At 37.8% G+C, this 18,928-nt stretch overlaps 1 protein-coding gene and 2 pseudogenes across 1 annotated transcript; all 3 read right to left on the reverse strand.

The window, feature by feature from the left end:
- Nucleotides 1-847: 847 nt before the first annotated feature.
- LOC107881490 (tropinone reductase homolog At1g07440-like) lies at nt 848-2,735 on the reverse strand (annotated as a pseudogene).
- A 1,088-nt stretch (nt 2,736-3,823) lies between these two features.
- On the reverse strand, nt 3,824-5,609 carry LOC103321889 (tropinone reductase homolog At2g29150-like). Its single transcript, XM_008223747.3, has 5 exons — nt 5,468-5,609; nt 5,134-5,344; nt 4,602-4,821; nt 4,392-4,498; nt 3,824-4,232 (listed from the first exon to the last, which is right to left on the reverse strand). Exons 1-5 carry the CDS (start codon nt 5,554-5,556, stop codon nt 4,044-4,046), a joined length of 816 nt encoding a protein of 271 aa, XP_008221969.2. The 5' UTR covers nt 5,557-5,609; the 3' UTR covers nt 3,824-4,043.
- Nucleotides 5,610-10,695: 5,086 nt separating this feature from the next.
- LOC148921407 (piezo-type mechanosensitive ion channel homolog pseudogene) lies at nt 10,696-11,138 on the reverse strand (annotated as a pseudogene).
- Nucleotides 11,139-18,928: the final 7,790 nt, after the last annotated feature.

An 18,928-nucleotide genomic window follows, 5' to 3' on the forward strand; every position in this document is an offset into this window, starting at 1 on the left:
CTAAGAAACGAGTAAAAGAAGCAGTGCTAAAAGGAGACTTTACAAATTTCAAGCACTTCAACGGCTAAAATCTAAATGAGATTCCATACTGAAGCCGGAAAGGCGACGAATGGAGGTGAACATGAAGCCACAACGTCTGACGGCGACACTAGGGTTAGGGTTTTTGGGGACCGAGAGATCATAGACGACTTGTTGCGTTATAGCCACGACGGTGGCGACACCTGCAAATGGTGGATCGGGTTGCTGAGGGGGTAGCTGTAGAGAATAGGGAGTCTGGGGTGGGCTGGTGGGATTGGGTCGGGGAAGGAGAGAGAGAAGGAGAGAGATGTTTATTTAGTTTTTATTTTATTTTATTTTTTGTTTTTGAATACTTTAAAAGATTTAAAAGTAAATAATTAATCATAATTATACCATTGACATGTGTCAAGTTTTAAAAAGGGTAACCAGAGTATATCTTGAGTTAAATAGTAAGGAAGAATACTCTCCCAATCAATTACATTCTGGTATTATTCCACGTGACGGCACGACATGACATGCAAGTTTTTTTCTGGAAATTAATGTCTTGGGGCCACAAAGAAGAAACAAATAAATTATTGGGAAGAAAATCATGTCTAGATAATGTGAGAAAAATATGTTTACTAGAAGCATACAAGCACCAAACTCAACAAGAAACAGGGGAAATAACTAATTTCACGACTAACACACTCATAAGCAATTGGGATACTCCCCAAGAATAAGTGGAAAAATAAATAAATAAAAATTCTTAACAGGAACAGAGTAGCAATAGTGCCTCCCACTAGAAATTGGGAAAGTGACATCAATTTGTGCGCAGCTTTAATTGCAATCATTATCCTTGGAAGAGGAACCCATTGACGGTCATACTCCCGTCAGTGCTAACAGTCTGCCCAGTTATGTAAGAAGCTGCAGGGAGGCATAGAAATGACACCGTGACTGCCACCTCTTATGGCTCTCTCGGCCGTCCTAACGGGGTTTGAGAGTTGACAGCATTCGAAAATTGTTCATTACTCAGAAACTGCATATATAAAGTAGAGAGAATGATAAGTTCTATGTACCTCTACACATACGCATGTACGTCGTTAAAAAAACCTTAAAGCCTAGAGTGGACTCAAATTTGAATATATAATATATTAATACACCTGAAAACTCGAAAACTAAGAATCCTACATCTGCAAAATGGGATGTTCAAATGAACCAAGGTGCAACGTTATTGACCCTTATGTTATCTTTGCCCCACTCACAAGCAAATGATCTTGCCAATTGGTTTTCTGCACCTAAAACATAATTACCAAAAGAACAGTCACAACCTTCACTTCATATACATAATTAACACAAAATTTGAATGGAAAGTTCAAAAATATCATTTGAAAAAAAAAAAATTAATAATAATAATAAGGTAAGGGAGTCAAATTGATACATAATAATAATAATAAGGTAAGGGGGTCAAATTGATACCTTTAGTGGCAGCATATATGCTTCCAATCCCTGCAACTGAGACCAATCCAGCAACAGAAGAGATAAAAACAATGTTACCAGCTCCTGAAGCTTTCAAAAGAGGATGTGCGAGTTGGGACAAATGGTAAAAGGATTCAAAATTGGCACTCGTTGTTGAAATTTTGAAAGGTTTTAAAAATTTAACCGTTTTATTTAATTATTTTGGCTGTTTTATTTTATTTATTGTGGGGATTATAAATATTTAATATTCATGTTTTATTTCTGGTTGGTGAATGCCTTAATTTTTTGGTTGGTGAAGGTTACATGTTTTTGGATGCCTATAAAAGGCCACTCCTCCTTAACAAAGACACACAATACATTATCAGAATATCACATACAAATTCTAATTCTCTATTTTCTACTTTTACATATATTCTCTACTTTATATTATTATTATTTTGGGCAATGGTTATGTGACTTGAATACATATATCTGTCTATAAACGTGCTCATAGCGGATCTTGAGTTTGTGTACAAGGGGTCGTATCTTGGAGTCTGGTAGACCGTCAGTACTTGCATGTAGGGAGGCTACAAAGGCTTTATGACAACGTCTTTAACGTGCTACACCGTACCAAACTCACATTCTTACTTATTATTTATTTTCCTTTTACTTGTCTATTATTTTGTTTTCTTCAATTTCATTATATTTTCAAAGCTTTCCAATTTTTTTATATGTTATTTATAATATAAATGTTTTGTATTTGGCTTTACGGAAAGAAGGAAAACTATTATTTTTTATAACACTCGTAACAAATGCGAAATCTTCTACTGTGCAATCGAGTGTTGCTTTTGCTTCTGTAGCTCTCACATTGTTTATCTACAACCACATATTTTTGGAAGAGGGTGTTCATTTTAGAACAACTCTAGAATATCATGATTTTCCATTTTAGGTGTAGTTTCTAATAAGAATATATTTAAGAAAATAAAAAAAGCTTTTTATAATAATATATTTTCCCTTTGTACTCACATTTTTTCTTAGAGTAATGCTACACTTATCACATTTTTATCTCATATTTATATACCACATGATGTGACATGTCCATATCATATTCCACATCAATTAATCAATTAAGTATATTTTAATAAAGATAAAAAAAAAGTGTTAGTTGAGGTTCTACCCCAAAATCAATTGGCAATAGTTGGAAGTAGCCAAACTCCTTATAAGGTTTTCTAACTTTCCAATGTGGGATATTATCATTTTCAAATTCTCACACGCCCCTGCATGTGTGTTGATATTATAAGTCTAACATATGGTCAACACATATTAGGTGACGTGGAGCACGTGTGGTTGTTGGGCTTTCACATCTAGGCAAGCTGCTTTGATACCATGAAGGAAATTGAGGTTAAACCCTAAAATCAATTGGCAATGGGAGGAGTAGCCCAACTTCTCATAAACCTAGGCTAGGTCCCTAAACTTTTCAATGTGGGGCAAAAACTCTCAACACGCCTTGCGCGTGTGTCGAACTTTCAAGCATAACATGTAAATAATACATATTAGGTAACGTGGGATTACGTGTAGCCATTAGACCAAATATGTAAAGCCTTACAACTTTCACATTCTCACAATCAAACCTATTTAAGTGATGCGTTTAAGTAAAGATTATCGAACAAAAATATCATGGACTTTTACTAATTCAAAACATATGGGCAGGGAATTATATTCAAATTTTTATTTAGGACAATAATAGAGCATTCAATAATAGGCCGGCTCAAAGGTGCATTCCGAGCCAGGTTCCACTAATTATACAACTATAATAACAATTAACAACTGTTTGGAAGTACTTCTACAAAAGGCTAAGATCACTTTGTTCTAAAAATGTTTGACGAAAATTTTTAGAAGTGTTTCTGGAAGCACTTGGTCATAAATGCTTCCTAACAAAGCAGTTCCAAACAATATATATATGTGTATAGAGAGAGAGAGAGAGAGAGAGAGAGAGAGAGAGAGAGAGAGAGAGAGAGAGAGAGGAGAAGGGAGAAGAGGGGTGTTGCAGTTGACATCCCTTGGTTTTTAATTTCTTTCAGCTTTTAAATTTTATTTTTATTTATTTTTTGAATTGAATTCAAATATTTATAATTTTTTTATTTATTAATAATCTGAATAATAGTTTAATGGATTGGATTACATTGGCTGATCAAATTTGCCAATGAGCTAAAACACAGGGATCATTTTAGCATTTAAACATTATATATATATATATGTATATATATATATATATTTTGGATCTAATTGTCCATCTTTGCCAAGCAAAATATAGATAGAATCGAATAGAATTTGTCTTCCAGAGTTGACAAAAGATCAATGGCCTCAAGTGTGAAAGAAAAGAGAGCTGCAGGAAACTTTATTATATCTAGTAACTACATGTGCTACTTCTTCTCAACGAGTGACGAAATAAAAGGTCCTCCATATAAAACCACAAACAAGAGCACATTATTAGATGGATCAGGGGAGCTTCCGAACTCAAAAGACAAGGAAACCAGAGAGACCTCTAGCTCCTACTACTAGCAAGCACACAAATCACATAAATAATTTTTTCATGGTCCTTGGAAGAGGAGGCCATTGACAGTGGACCCTCCATCGACGCAGATAGTTTGGCCAGTTATGTAAGACGCTGCAGGGAAGCATAGAAATGCCACCAAGGCAGACACCTCTTTTGGCTCTCCAGTCCGTCCTAAAGGGCATCGAGAGTTGACAGCCTCCAAAAAATTTTGGTTACTCAGAAGCTGCAAGTAATGAAGAGACCATAGAGACGATGAATGCACATGTTATGTGTGGGGAAAGTTCGAGTTTAAATGTGCACTTACTGATTAATAGTTTAATAACATAACATGTTAGAAAATTTTAAAAACACAATCATATGGAAATTTTTGAAAGGATCTTACAGGCTCAGTGAGGGGAGTTCTGATGAACCAAGGTGCAACACTGTTGGTCCTTATGTTGTCTTTTGCCCACTCACATGCTAAGTTTTTTGCCAATTGGTTCATTGCTCCTGAAATAGAGTGCAGAGAAGAGTCACAATATTCAACTTTCAGAACACAATTATAATTCTATTTTATTTTTAAAGTGCAAAAACCATGTGCAAAGGAAAAGACCTTTTGTGGCAGCATATATACTTCCAGCCGTCCCAACTGATACAACGCCAGCAACAGAAGACAAAAAAATAATGTTACCAGCTCCTGAAGCTTTCAAAAGAGGATGTGCAAGTTGGGAAAAATGGTAAGCAGATTCAAGATTGGTACTCATAATACATGAGTAATCTTCAGTTGTGCTCTCGATTGCTGGTTTTAGTTCGGCAGTTCCCACGTTGTTTATCTACAGCCAAAGTAAAAGAGTAGTTTAAAACATAAAATGAACGGTTTATATTCTTTATTGGGAAACAAATGCCACCCTTATTTAATTGGCAGGACTTGTGCCGTGTTAGAGCTAATCCACTCTATTTCATTTCTACTTCCAATATTAGAAAGACAAATAACACTAAATATTGAGTTAGCTAGTACAGTTACATATATATAATTATTTTCATATCCCCGGAAATTTTTTACTACCGATATATTTTGACCATGCCATAAATTATACAAAAATGCAAGGCTCAATCAATTTAACGGATAAGTAGAGCACACTTACAAGGATGTTAAGTTTGCCCTGAAATAGTGATGAGACCTTGTTTATAAGCTCCTCTCGTTGAGCATTTGAGACCACATCACATACCGAACCAGTGACTTGATCAAAACCTTTCGTTTTCCATTGGCTCAAGCAGTCGTTAAGCTGAACTTCATTACGAGAACAAGTATGTATAGTTGCACCTAGCCCCGCCAATTCCTCCACAATAGCATACCTAAAAACAACACATACATGTAGTACTGCTTACACTAAGCTAATTACCACAAGCATTCGTTTCGCAATACAAGATTGGTACTCATAATACAAGATTGCAAGCATAAAGGAAGAAAGCGCTAACCCAATTCCTTTGGTTCCACCAGTGACAAGAGCAGTCATTCCATGAAGAGACCATCTACTATCTTTGCCATTGCTATTTGCCTGAGCCATCTATTGAGGCTGCTACTGATATTTCAAATTGGTTTATATATATATATATATATATATATATATATATATATAATATTGAAGATATATATATAATATTGAAGATATATATAGTAGAAACTATAGGAGACTTATTAGTCTTGCGCTGCTGTACACTTATTTATAGGTCAAAAGAAGCACAATGCTTCTCTTGTACACGTCAAACCTAGCAGCCACGCACTCAGATATTTGTGGAAAGTTGTGTCGTATAGTTGGAATTTGATCAAGCCTAGCAGCCACACGCTCGGATATTTGTGAAAAGTTGTGTGCCGTGTCTGCTAACCATCGTAACAGAGACAGAGGGAGAAAAGAGTTTTCTTCTAAGAGCAGATGAGAAAACTGAATGATGTATTTCTTACTGAATCGTTTTTACAGTACAGTATATATACATATATCTACTTAGTCTCTTTGCTTAATGAGTAAATAACCGTGCTAACAGCTGACAGCTAAGCTAACCAACCTCCTAACAATTCTAACAGCTCTAACCAACTCTAGCCATTGGGTAAACAGTGTCGCGTATAGCTGGAATTTGATCAAGCCTAGCAGTTAAATTAATACAAAACAAAAGCAATAATTTTTTTTTATAGAATCTTTCCTATTGAGAGAGGCGATAATATATTAAACTAACATATACTGCACAAATATTAGGACTCGTACTCAAAATCTTGCCTAAGTGACCAATTACTATAAACCACTACACTAGTGAGTCTTCGCAAAATAAAAACAATAATAGAGGAGAAGAAAGCTGAGTAAAAACAGAGGAACCATTTGTGTACTAGATCTCTGAGTTCTACTTTATATTTAAACTTCTCACTTTACACGTTTTGCACACTTAAAGACTTTTATAGATGTAGAGACTTGCTCTGTTACACAAAACACCACCACAACATGGTTCTCTCTCAGCACCAACTCCACTTCGATAGAGTAGGAGGCTAACTTTTTTCATTTAACTAGTGTGTTACACTACCATGTATGCGAGTCTCGACCGAAAAAATAACCTATGTATACGAGTAATGCTAGATAGATTACATATATATACTATTTCTCAAGGGCGGATCTACACTTGGGCTGAAGTGGGCTCCAGCCCAGTGCTGATTTTTATTTTTTATTTTTTTTGTAGTCTTAGTGGTTTAAGCCGAATAGAGGTAAAGCACATAATAGTCTAGCCCTCTATTTAAAATAAGCCCAGTTCTCTATGTAGAAATAAGCCCTCTTGAAGCATAAAATGGAAATAGTAAACATGCAATCCATAGCCTATATAAATTTGATTAGAAGCAAACATCAGAATTTTTCTTCTAGCTACCCAAAACGCCATATTTGAACCTTCAGAGCCTAGAAGAAATAGATCTCCCCCTCTAAAACAATTGTACCAACCTATCTTCAGAATCTTGGTAAGTTTTTCCATTTTTTATTTATATTCAATTTCCAATTTTAATCATTGTTTTTAAGTTGTTATGATTCGGGGTTTGGGTGATAACTTTTGGGGATTGTTATATATGTTTTATTTTTGTAACTTGAATTATTAATTAGTATATATGAATTTTTATGTCTAGGATTTCTTGTTAGGATATCATCATGTTACATGGTGATAATAGAGCAACAAAGAGAGGAAAAGCTATTTATTCATTCTTAAAAAAAAAAAAAAAAGTGGTAACGATAACAAGGATACACCTTCTGCATATGATATTGATACAACAGTATGTTTGATTTGAGATTTATTTATATTTTATACTTCTTTGTGTTATATTTGCTCGTAATGTGGCCTTGTTTGATTTATAAAATTTTATTTACATTTTGGTTTCAAGAGAAAAAATGCTTATAATATATCTCCTTTAAAAAATAAAATTTAGCCTACCCTTATAAAAATACAAATTTATAAATAAACCCAATTCTAGACATGTATTTATAAAAAAACCCAAACACTATTTAAACATAGAAACACACCCAAAATCAACCCCAAAGTCAACTTTTTGGGTATGTTTATAAATGGGTTTTGAGTGTGTGTAATTATGGGTTTTGGGTGTGTTTATATGTTTAAATATTGCTTTTTATAATTTCAACCCCATTTTGGGTGTTTTAGTAAACTCCCTTATAAAAATTCATGGGTCCGCTATTGGCCCCTCCACACCCAATTTTTTTAAAAGTGGAAAGGGACCAACATGTTAAAAGCGGAAAGTGAGGGTTTAAGCACACGCTTCGTCTTCCCAAGCCACCACCATCACCTGCGCCTTCACCTCTCTCGCTCTCTCTCATGGCTACCGCTACTCCAGCTAAGCGAGTCGGCACTCACAATGGCAGCTTCCACTGCGACGAAGCCCTCGGCTGCAAGGTCTACAAGTTAGTTAAGTAGCAGCCTAGTTCCTTCAGGTTCTGATTGATAGATTGCTTCGAGTCACTGTGATATATTGGTATCTTAATTTAGTGTTTTAAAAAGCTTTCCCCTTTGTGTGTTCTGTACACTGCACACAAATGCATGAATTTGCTTTTGTAATTTTTCTGACCCTGTGGTATTTGTGAATTGTGGCCCTGTCATGTGTGCTGGGGGTCTTATTCAAACTATTTGGGCTGCCTGTATTAGCCTAGGCACTGGAGCAGATCAAGTTAATCTGTATTAGCAAAGCAGATGTGCTTTGAAGTGCTCAATCAATTGTTTTGTTGTGGTTTGTCCTTAGCACAGAGAAATGTGTGAGGGAGAAGCGAGGTATATGAGATCATGCTAAGCGTTCCATTTGTGCACAATATTTTCGTAGAAAACTGTATGAAATAACTTGCTGCTGTGGTGGGGGCAATGGCTCCCAGCTATGAGAGAGCAATGCGTGAAGCTTCTTCAGTGCCTGCCTGCTGCTGTGTTTGCGCCTCACTGGCTCACTTTTGCATTTGGGCGGAATGGTTTTACATATAAAGAAACCACATAGCCAAATAAAAACTGGTCCTGCTCTGCGCTTGCCGTCTTGGCCCAATTTCCCTCCTACCTATTTAATTTATAATTCAACTTCAATTCTTGAGATGCACTAATCTCAACCATTCAATCAATATCCCCACTTGAATTCACTTTAATGGATGGCTTGGATTTGCACACTAATTGTAGTAATAGCAGAGGACTTGAAAACATTTAATTTCATCTTTAGGTACATGCAACTGACCCAATTTAGGGCTAAATAGGGTGAGTAGTTCTAGTATATTGTTGAGTAATAAAAGGTAGGTATAGGAGTTTTGGTACGTTAATAAATAAAATGGTTTTATAATCCATTTTGCACTTGTATACTGAGTTTTGGTATGATATGGTTGATAAAAGTGTACATTTTATTAATGATTACAAAGAAGAAGTTCACGTTAATCCATGTCACACTTATTTAGTTCAATCAATTATCAAAATCTAACATAGATTAGTATGATCTTTTCCTTTGTAGCAATGTATAAAACACCTACACCCAATTTTTTAATTTTTTATTTTAGTATAAGTAATTGTCTAAGCTAAAGGGGATATGAATTTCTCATACACACACAACTATAATGTCATGGGGATTCAAACCTGAGACTTTTGGTATGCAAATCAAAACTATTTTTTACTGAACTACCCGTTGGCACCACACCCAAATTTAAGCACATAGATTAGTTTGATTTTATCCGCCATAGCAATTCACACAAAGACAAATTTAGAAAGTAAAAAGGTCAGTTCCTTTTGCTGATTTTCATATCCGCAGAAAATAGTATATTCTTATAGCTTCCTGATGCTATTTCCTTGCCTAAACTCCTTGAAAAACTTCCTCATAGGAAATCATGCCCGCCCACCCGAAAGCCATTGTTCATGAATAATTTCTGCATTCATTTCCTTGCACTAGTCTAGGGAAGAAAACATGTGGTGCATTTCTTTCTTGACAGAGGAAAGCAATTAAAACACTTGAAATAAGCAAACTGACGTTGATCCCAATCTATTTCAATCAGTTTCTCCCAGTGCCAACCAAGTAGGCAATTCTCTCCAGAAAAAAAAAAACATGCGTTCATGGCAGAACCAGTTACAGTGAGCAATAACTTGCCAATGTCATCAGAGGGAGGCCCTACAACAACATAAAAGATTATTCCAAACTGGATGCTTATTATATTACACCCAAGGGGAAAAAGTTAGAACCCGAAATGAGATAGTAGCATTTTCAAAAGAAAATCCTATATACGAAGGCATATCCGCTTCAGATTTTGACTTTGCAAGCCCAAAGGTTATGGAAGACACTATCCCTGAGATTGTCGGTAAAAAGGGTTCTGGTAGCAGCTACAAAAAAATGAGACCTCTGAAGTATGAGGAGGAGACGGGCAGTGTATGAGTAGTGTATGTTGAAAGATCACCGGTGTAAATTTTGTTGGGAGGTTTTGCCTTGTGTGGAAATGATGTCTGTTTGTCTGTACTGATATCATGTTGGAATTTTGATGCTCCAGCCGCACTTGTGTTCTTTGTATTTCTATTTGTTCACTTCACTAACGAAGACGATTTGAGGAGAGCCGCAATGTTATTCACATAGATTGAACTTGGGTCGATTTCGGAAAAATGATACTTGTAGAGAGTTGCATTGGTTGAATTTCCATCGTATTTTTTGTTTTCTTTGGTAATTGGTTTTAAGCATATTTCATTTCACAAACCTTTTGAGTAGGGGAGGGGTTGCAAGGAAACAATATATTCAAGTGAAGTCATTACAGTGGTGACATGACATGGTTTGTCCAACTGATACATATACATCCTGTGTTTTTGAAGGAAAAGGAACAGAAATCTACGGAAAATATAATATTGTTGTATGGCTTTCCTCCAACTTGTATTGAACTATATACATGATAAATCAAAATCATCTTGAAATACAACATGTGCACATGTAACCACTATGCCATGCAAAGCTATGCTAAAAATGTTGAGCTCTGTGCATATCCTTATACGTGGAAACCAGAGTTTCTCTGGCTGCAGAAGTTTTACATGGCGGCCGAAAGAATTTTGTTTTGTATTTCTTCAAATATAACTGGGTATCAGTGTCTGTATTTCCGATATGTATAATGGGTGTTAGTCAAACTTAATGTCAATGTTAAACCTAGTCGAGTCCTCGTCAACTGGAGGTAGCATGTCTAGTCGGGTTTTGTGTATTCGAGCAGCATGTGTGGTGACCTGTAAATCTTCACCAGCGTCCAATAAAGGACCTCTTCAACTCCAAGCTCACCCTCTGCTCTTGCAGCATATATATCCTCACAAATGGCTATAAACCTATACAATAAAAGAGCCATATAAGTTTCAGGAAAATATTACTCTTATTGATACTTGGTTTGGGAAACGAAAGATAAGAAGGAAGGACCAAAACAAAGTTGCCTTACCTATCACAGGAAGGAAGGTTTTCATAGGGGATTCTCATTCTTAAGTCAGAGCATTGAAGTCTGATAAAGCGGCCAATAGCAAGAACAAATGTTATGTAGAGACCCCAGATGCTAAACTTGCTAAGGGTGTCACCAAGAATACACTCTGAAGAAACATTGCAGATCGGAAATATCACCCAAAAATGAAGAACAAAAGTCATTTAAACCAAAAATATTGTTAGTAAACCACAAAGCAAACTTGTGCACATGAAACAGGACATTTTTCATGAACTTATGTGGCGGTGTTTCCTCAGATACAATGATGGCTATGGATCCTCTCAAACCTCCACATCCATTGACGTCGGATAAAATTAAGGTCATGAGCCTCTGTGTAAGATTTCAATACAAACATCTCTCTCTTTCTCTCACTCTCTCACCTGAAACCAAGAGCTCAAATTGATAACAAAATTTGACATATATAACTGACGTTAGTTAGAGATGTAACTGAGAGAGAGGCCCAATTGAAAGCCCATCTCTCCTTCTGTTTTTCTCATCTACACGAGCGGAGGCCCAAGTCTAACACGAGCCGTCTTCCAGCCCTCCCCGCGACCTCTCATCTTCTTCAATCCTCATCTCGCCACCCCAAAATCTGAGCCACCATCATAATCTCGTCCCTGACCTTGGAGATTCCAAAATGGCGTTTTTTTTTCTGGGTCAGACCCGCCCACGCAGCCTAGGCGGCCGCCTAGGCCGATTTTTCAAACACTGCCGGATCATCAGAAACCTATGCATAAATTAGTATATTCTTATAGCTCCCAAAATTTGAGCTACCATCATCATCTCGTCCCTGACCTTGCAGATTCCAAAATGGCGTTTTTTTTCTGGGTCAGACCAGCCCAGACCGCCTAGGCGGCCGCCTAGCGCCTAGTCCCCGCCTAGGCCGATTTTTCGAACACCGCCTGATCATCAGAAACCTCCGCAGAAAATAGTACATTCTTATAGCTTCCTGATGCTAATTCCTTGCCTAAACTCCTTGAAAAACTTCCTCATAGGAAATCATGCCAGCCCACCCGAAAGCCATTGTTCATGAATAATTTCTGCATTCATTTCCTTGCACTAGTCTAGGGAAGAAAACATGTGGTGCATTTCTTTCTTGACAGAGAAAAGCAATTAAAACACTTGAAATAAGCAAACTGACGTTGATCCCAATCTATTTCATTCAGTTTCTGCCAGTGCCAACCAAGCAGGCAATTCTCTCAAGAAAAGAAAACATGCGCTCATGGCAGAACCAGTTACAGTGTGCAATAACTTGCCAATGTCATCAGAGGGAGGCCCTACAACAACATACTAAAATGATGAATTCCCTACCCTCCATAACACAATCACCATCCGAAAAAGACAACTGGCAGACAAGTATACTATCTTCCTGGACAATCATTATTGAAGATACAGAGCTTGAAAATCTTGTTAGATACCCTGCACTGCATGCATGGCCTGTATACTAGCTAGGCCGACTGCCGTTAAACGTAGACCTAAGCACGCAGACTTTGCTGTTTGTGGACTGAACTGCCCCTCCACAACTAAATTGGCCAACTTGAAATGATAGGGACCATAAGTTTTAAAAGTGGAAAGTGAGGGTTTAAGCACACGCTACCATTCGTCTTCCCGAGCCACCACCATCACCTGCGCCTTCATCTCTCTCGCTCTCTCTCATGGCTACCGCTACTCCAGCTAAGCGAGTCGGCACTCACAATGGCAGCTTCCACTGCGACGAAGCCCTCGGCTGCAAGGTCTACAAGTTAGTTAAGTAGCATCCTAGTTCCTTCAGGTTCTGATTTGTTAGAGTTTTAGGATCTTAGAATATGATTTGGAGAGAAGAGAGAAGAGAGTGTAAGAGAGAGAGTCTGATGAAATCCAAGGATGCTCTGCTATACGTGTAGCAGAGAGAACATTCTCATTACTCAGTGTTCAGTACAATATATCACACTCTTGGTGTGAGAAGAATATAATCGTTAGCACAGTACCAGCTGGATGCAATTCATCTAAGCAATCTCAGCCATTCACTATCTAACCAATCAAGCTATGACACCTGGACTAAGTATAAAGAAATACAACTAAGCTGAAAACAAAACTCCTAATCCTGAAATCAACTTAAGCACTTATAATTCAACACTCCCCTTTAAGTCTTGAGGTGATTTCACTCCAAGCATGCCTCTGAGATAATTGAATCTGTCTTTGGCCAGAGGTTTGGTAAAAATGTCAGCCAATTGTTCATTTGTAGGACAGTATTCCAAATTGATTACTCCTTCTTGCAATGCATCCTTGATGAAGTGATACCTCCTGTCAATATGCTTTGTCTTCTGGTGGAATACAGGGTTTTTAGTGATTGCAATTGCTGATATATTATCACAATGCAATGGAGTAGCTTCAGTTTGAAGCTCTCCAAAGTCTTCTAGCACAAAACGGAGCCAAATAGCTTGAGTAGTAGCCTCAGCTGCACTGATATACTCAGCAGATGCAACACAGTTCTGTTTTACTGAGGCCCAAGAAAATACTCCACTTCCAAAACTAAAAGCATACCCTGATGTGCTCTTGCAATCACCAACTGATCCTCCCCAATCACTGTCACAGTAACCAACTAGAATTGATCTTTTGCCTTTCACATATTCAAGACCATAGTCCAGAGTTCCTTTGATGTATCTCAAAACTCTTTTAGCTGTTCCATAGTGTCTATTTGTAGGACAGTGCATGAATCTAGCTAGCAAGCTTGAGGCATACATAATGTCTGGTCTTGTAGCAGTTAAGTACAATAAGCTACCAACAATGCTTCTGTATTGTTCTTCATTTGCAGCTCCACTCCCATCATCCTTAGCTAGTTTCTCAGTGGCAACAAGAGGTGTTGTCACAGATTTGCACTCACAAACCAAACTTGCTCAACAAGGTGCTAGCATATTTCTTTTGATGTAGAAATATACTAGACACAGTCTGCACAACTCCCATGCCAAGGAAATGGTGAAGTAAACCCAAATCAGTCATCTCATACTTAGCCATCATGTCTTCTTTGAATTCAGCCAACAATGCTTGACTGCTCCCTGTGTACACTATGTCATCTACATAGATAGACACAATTAGAATCTCCTTATCTCCCCTCACTTTGGTATACAAAGTTGCTTCACTTAAGCTTTTCACAAAACCACAGTGAGTGAAGTAGCCGTCTATCTCTCCATACCAAGCCCTTGAGGCTTGCTTCAGACCATAAAGAGCTTTATGCAGACGATAAACCTTGTCTTCTTTGCCTTTAATTACAAAACCTTCAGGCTGACTGACATAAACTTCCTCTTGCAGCACACCATTAAGGAAAGCAGACTTCACATCAAGCTGGAACAATTTCCAATCCTTTTGAGCAGCTAGAGCAACAAGAGTTCTAATGGTGTCCAATCTGGCTACAGGTGCATAAGTCTCATTATAATCCAGTCCAGGCTTCTGAGCATACCCCTTAGCCACTAATCTTGCTTTATTCTTTTGCACAGAGCCATCTAAATTCAGCTTTGTCTTGTACACCCACTTAACTCCAATCACTGGTTTTTCAGTTGGTCTATTTACCAATTCCCATGTTTCATTTTTTTCAATCATCTGCAGTTCATCTTCCATAGCCTTAAGCCAAGATTCATCCTGAGCAGCATCAGCATATTTTTCTGGTTCCATGATACACAAGTTACACTGAGCTAGAACATCATCTAGCCTTCTCCATTTTAGAGGGTGTGATCATAAGCTTGGGTTCTCCTTTCTTCACCGCTTATATCACCGGAGTTGATGAAGTGCTCTCTTGCATATCCAAAGTTTGAGGTGTACCAGAGAGTTCTCATTAGAACTGTCAGTTTTCAAATCCAAGTCTACTTGGTCTTCAATTGAGTATGATGTCATAACTGAACCATCTTTGTCTGTCCAATGCCAAGCTTTTTCTTCATCAAATGTCACATCCCTTGACAGTAAAAGCTTGTTAGAAATAGGATCAAAAACTCTATATCCTTTTCACAAGTTGCATATCCCACAAACACTCCCTTTGTACTCTTAGGTTCCAGCTTGTGTCTCAATTCAGTTGGCACATGAACATAACACAGAGAACCAAACACTTTCAAGTGTGCAATTCCAGGCTTCCTTCCACTATATGCTTCGAATGGAGTAATGTTGTTGAGAGCTTTGGTAGGACATCTGCTCAAAGAATAGACAGCTGTATGGACAGCTTCTGTCCATAGGAAATAGGGCATTCCTTCTCATGTAACATTGATTTTGCCATCTCAATGACAGTTCTATTCTTCCTCTCAACTACTCCATTCTCTGAGGAGTATAGGCCATTGTAAGCTGCCTTTGAATGCCATTAGCTTCACAACTCCAAAAAATCAGAGACGTAAACTCTCCACCCCGTCACTTCTTATGCATTGCACCTTGTGTCCAGTTTGTAATTCAATCATGGACTTGAACTTCTTGAAACAATAGAAGGCTTTTGACTTGTTTCTCAAGAAATATACCCAAGTCATTCTTGTGAAATCATCTATAATCAGCATGAAATATCTGTTCCTTGCAACAGACTCATTTCTCATGGGACCACAGAGATCCACATGTACTAGCTCTAGTACTTTGCTTGCTCTTGTGCTTGATCTTGGAAAACATTTCTGTGCTTTCCAAATTGGCACCCTTCACACACACCACTTTGTTCTTCCAATGTGGTAAACCATGTACCATTTCTTTATCCCTTAGCCGCCTAATCCTCCAAAATTCAGATGACCAAGTCTCTTGTGCCAAATCCATGGGGATTGAAGAAAACTAGTCTTCATTAGTAACTGTTTTTCAGCTAGAAAAGAGACAGGATAGCATCTGTTACTCTTCATTTCCACCTTTGTGATGAGGTAATCCATGGATGGACTATCAAATACCCGCACATTCCTTCTCCAAACACCAGACAATACCCATGTTCATCCATCCCCAACACTTAGCGATTTTCTTTCAATCGCGGTACATAACTTCTCCGATGTATTTCCCTTGTATCAACACTCTGAACCAATACCCTACACTCACTAGTGCACCAGTTGGCATTTGTACTTTCACTACATTAGTTCTCACATCACCAGAATTTAAATTTCACATATGATTGTGCAAATGTCAATATACCATTCATTGGCTTTGATCTCAGTGGTTGAGCAATTTGCATAAAACAGATTTCCTGTTACCTCCATTTGATTTACACAATTAGCCTTCTGCACATTTTTGCTCACTGATCCCTAGCAAGATGTCCAAATCACAGCTTATAGCATTTTGGTTTTCCCTTATACCTGCACTCACCAAAGTGATGCTTTGAACACACCTTGCATTGAGGCTTTGTGTTTTCCTGATTTGAGAACGAGTTGAAGTGTGGTTCTGTGCAGAATAATTATTCTGCTGTGACTTGTCTTTGCCTCCCATGACTTCCCTTTAGAATTCCAGCTTTTCTGTGACTTAGATGAACCAGACTGAGAAGTGTTTTGTTCTGACCCTTTGCACTCACAGTGAATGAGGCAAATGCCTTCTCACCTGTATCAACACTATGCATTTCAAGCCGCTGTTCCTGACTCTTCAAAATTGCAATTACTTCCTGCAAATCCACAGTTTCTAGTGTCTTTGTGTTTTCAATCACAATGCATATAGGATCATACTTCTTACTTAGACTAATTAACACCTTCTGAACCTGCCTCTCATTTGACAGAACTTCACCAAATGTTTTCATTTGGTTAATCAATTCAGTTAGTCTAGTAAGATATTCAGATAAGGTTTCACTATCACGCATCCTAGTGTATTCAAATTCACGTCTAAGATTTTGAAGCTTTACCGATCTAACATGCTCTCCACCATGATATTCTGAATATAGCAGATTCCAAGCCATCTTTGCAGAGTCAAGATTGGCAATTCTGGGAAAAATCTGATCGAAACAGCATTTTGAATGATACCCAAGGCCTTCGTGATCCTTCATGAGAATCGCAACTGCTTTCTCATCAACTTCTTCTCTCGAACCATCCTCGATTCCTCGCCGTCTTTGAATCGGGATTAAGAACCCCTTCTCTACCAAACCCCATAAACCATATGATCTGAAAATGGTTACCATTTTAATCCTCCAAAATTCATAGTTCTCACCTGAGAAAATGGGGATTCCTCGAACTTCCAGATCCAGCCATTACGTATTTCAGTAATCACCGAAAACAAGATGTTTTCATATTCGACCCTTGATCAAACTCAGTCAGCTTCGTGAGCTTAGAATGAGCACACCTTGATCGATTTTCTTCACAGAACAACGCCCAGCTTTTGGATGATGCAACTAGGCTCTGAGGCCATGTTAGAGTTTTAGGATCTTAGAATATGATTTGGAGAGAAGAGAGAAGAGAGTGTAAGAGAGAGAGTCTGATGAAATCCAAGGCTGCTCTGCTATATGTGTAGCAGAGAGAACATTCTCATTACTCAGTGTTCAGTACAATATATCACACTCTTGGTGTGAGAAGAATATAATCGTTAGCACAGTACCAGCTGGATGCAATTCATCTAAGCAATCTCAGCCATTCACTATCTAACCAATCAAGCTATGACACCTGGACTAAGTATAAAGAAATACAACTAAGCTGAAAACAAAACTCCTAATCCTGAAATCAACTTAAGCACTTATAATTCAACATGATTGATAGATTGCTTCAAGTCACTGTGATATATTGGTATCTTGATTTAGTGTTTTAAAAAGCTTTCCCCTTTGTGTGTTCTGTACACCACACACAAATGCATGAATTTGCTTTTGTAATTTTTCTGACCCTGTGGTATTGTGAATTGTGGCACTGTCATGTGTGCTGGGGGTCTTATTCAAACTCTTTGGGCTGCCTGTATTAGCCTAGGCACTGGAGCAGATCAAGTTAATATGTATTAGCAAAGCAGATGTGCTTTGAAGTGCTCAATCAATTGTTTTGTTGTGGTTTGTCCTTAGCAAAGAGAAATGTGTGAAGGAGAAGCGAGATATATGAGATCATGCTAAGCGTTCCATTTGTGCACAATATTTTCGTAGAAAACTGTATGAAATAACTTGCTGCTGTGGGGGCAATGGCTCCCATTCTGCTACGAAAGAGCAATGCGTGAAGCTTCTTCAGTGCCTGCCTGCTGCTGTGTTTGCGCCTCACTGGCTCACTCTTGCGTTTGGGCGGGATGGTTTTACATATAAAAACTGGTCCTGCTTTGCACTTGGCGTCTTGGCCCAATTTCCCTCCCGCCTGTTTAATTTAATTCAACTTCAATTCTTGAGATGCACTAATCTCAACCATTCAATCAATATCCCCACTTGACTTCATTTTCATGGATGGCTTGGATTTGCACACTAATTGTAGTAATAGCAGGGGACTTCAAAACATTTAATTTCGTCATTACATGCAAGTTGCAACTGACCCAATTTAGGGCTAAATAACACGGTGAGTAGTTCTAGTGCATTATAGTTGAGTAATAAAAGGTAGGTATAGGAGTTTTTGTAGGTTCATAAATAAAATGGATTTATAACATGTTTTGCACTCATATAGCATTTAGCGTAAATAAAATTGTGAAGCCTAAGTTTAGATTGGGTTTGAAATAATTCTTAATTTTTATTTTTCAGAAAAAAAATAGTTGAAGCTTGCATGTTCACTCTCTTGTATGTTATGCTGAAAATTGCCAGAGTTTTCACGTGTATCGATGGACTATCTTGTAGTTGAAGCTTGCCTGAGTTTTCGAGAATCTTATCTCATCTTTATCAACGGACGAATTATGGGTCTGTATATTGGGCCACAGGAAACTCTGGCGCCGCTGAGTAACATTTGTTGAATAATGGATGCCCTCATCTACTTGATTGTCCAACCAATTATTTATATATGTAAGCGATAAGATTTAGCTTTCCTAAATCAAATGGCAATAATGGCTGGCCTTTACTGTGCAGCCATCACCAGCCATTGTGAATTGGACAATGGACCTGACAGCA

This window comes from Prunus mume, linkage group LG1 (genome assembly GCF_029339155.1).
Source record: "Prunus mume cultivar Tortuosa linkage group LG1, ASM2933915v1, whole genome shotgun sequence".
Lineage (NCBI taxonomy): Eukaryota > Viridiplantae > Streptophyta > Magnoliopsida > Rosales > Rosaceae > Prunus > Prunus mume.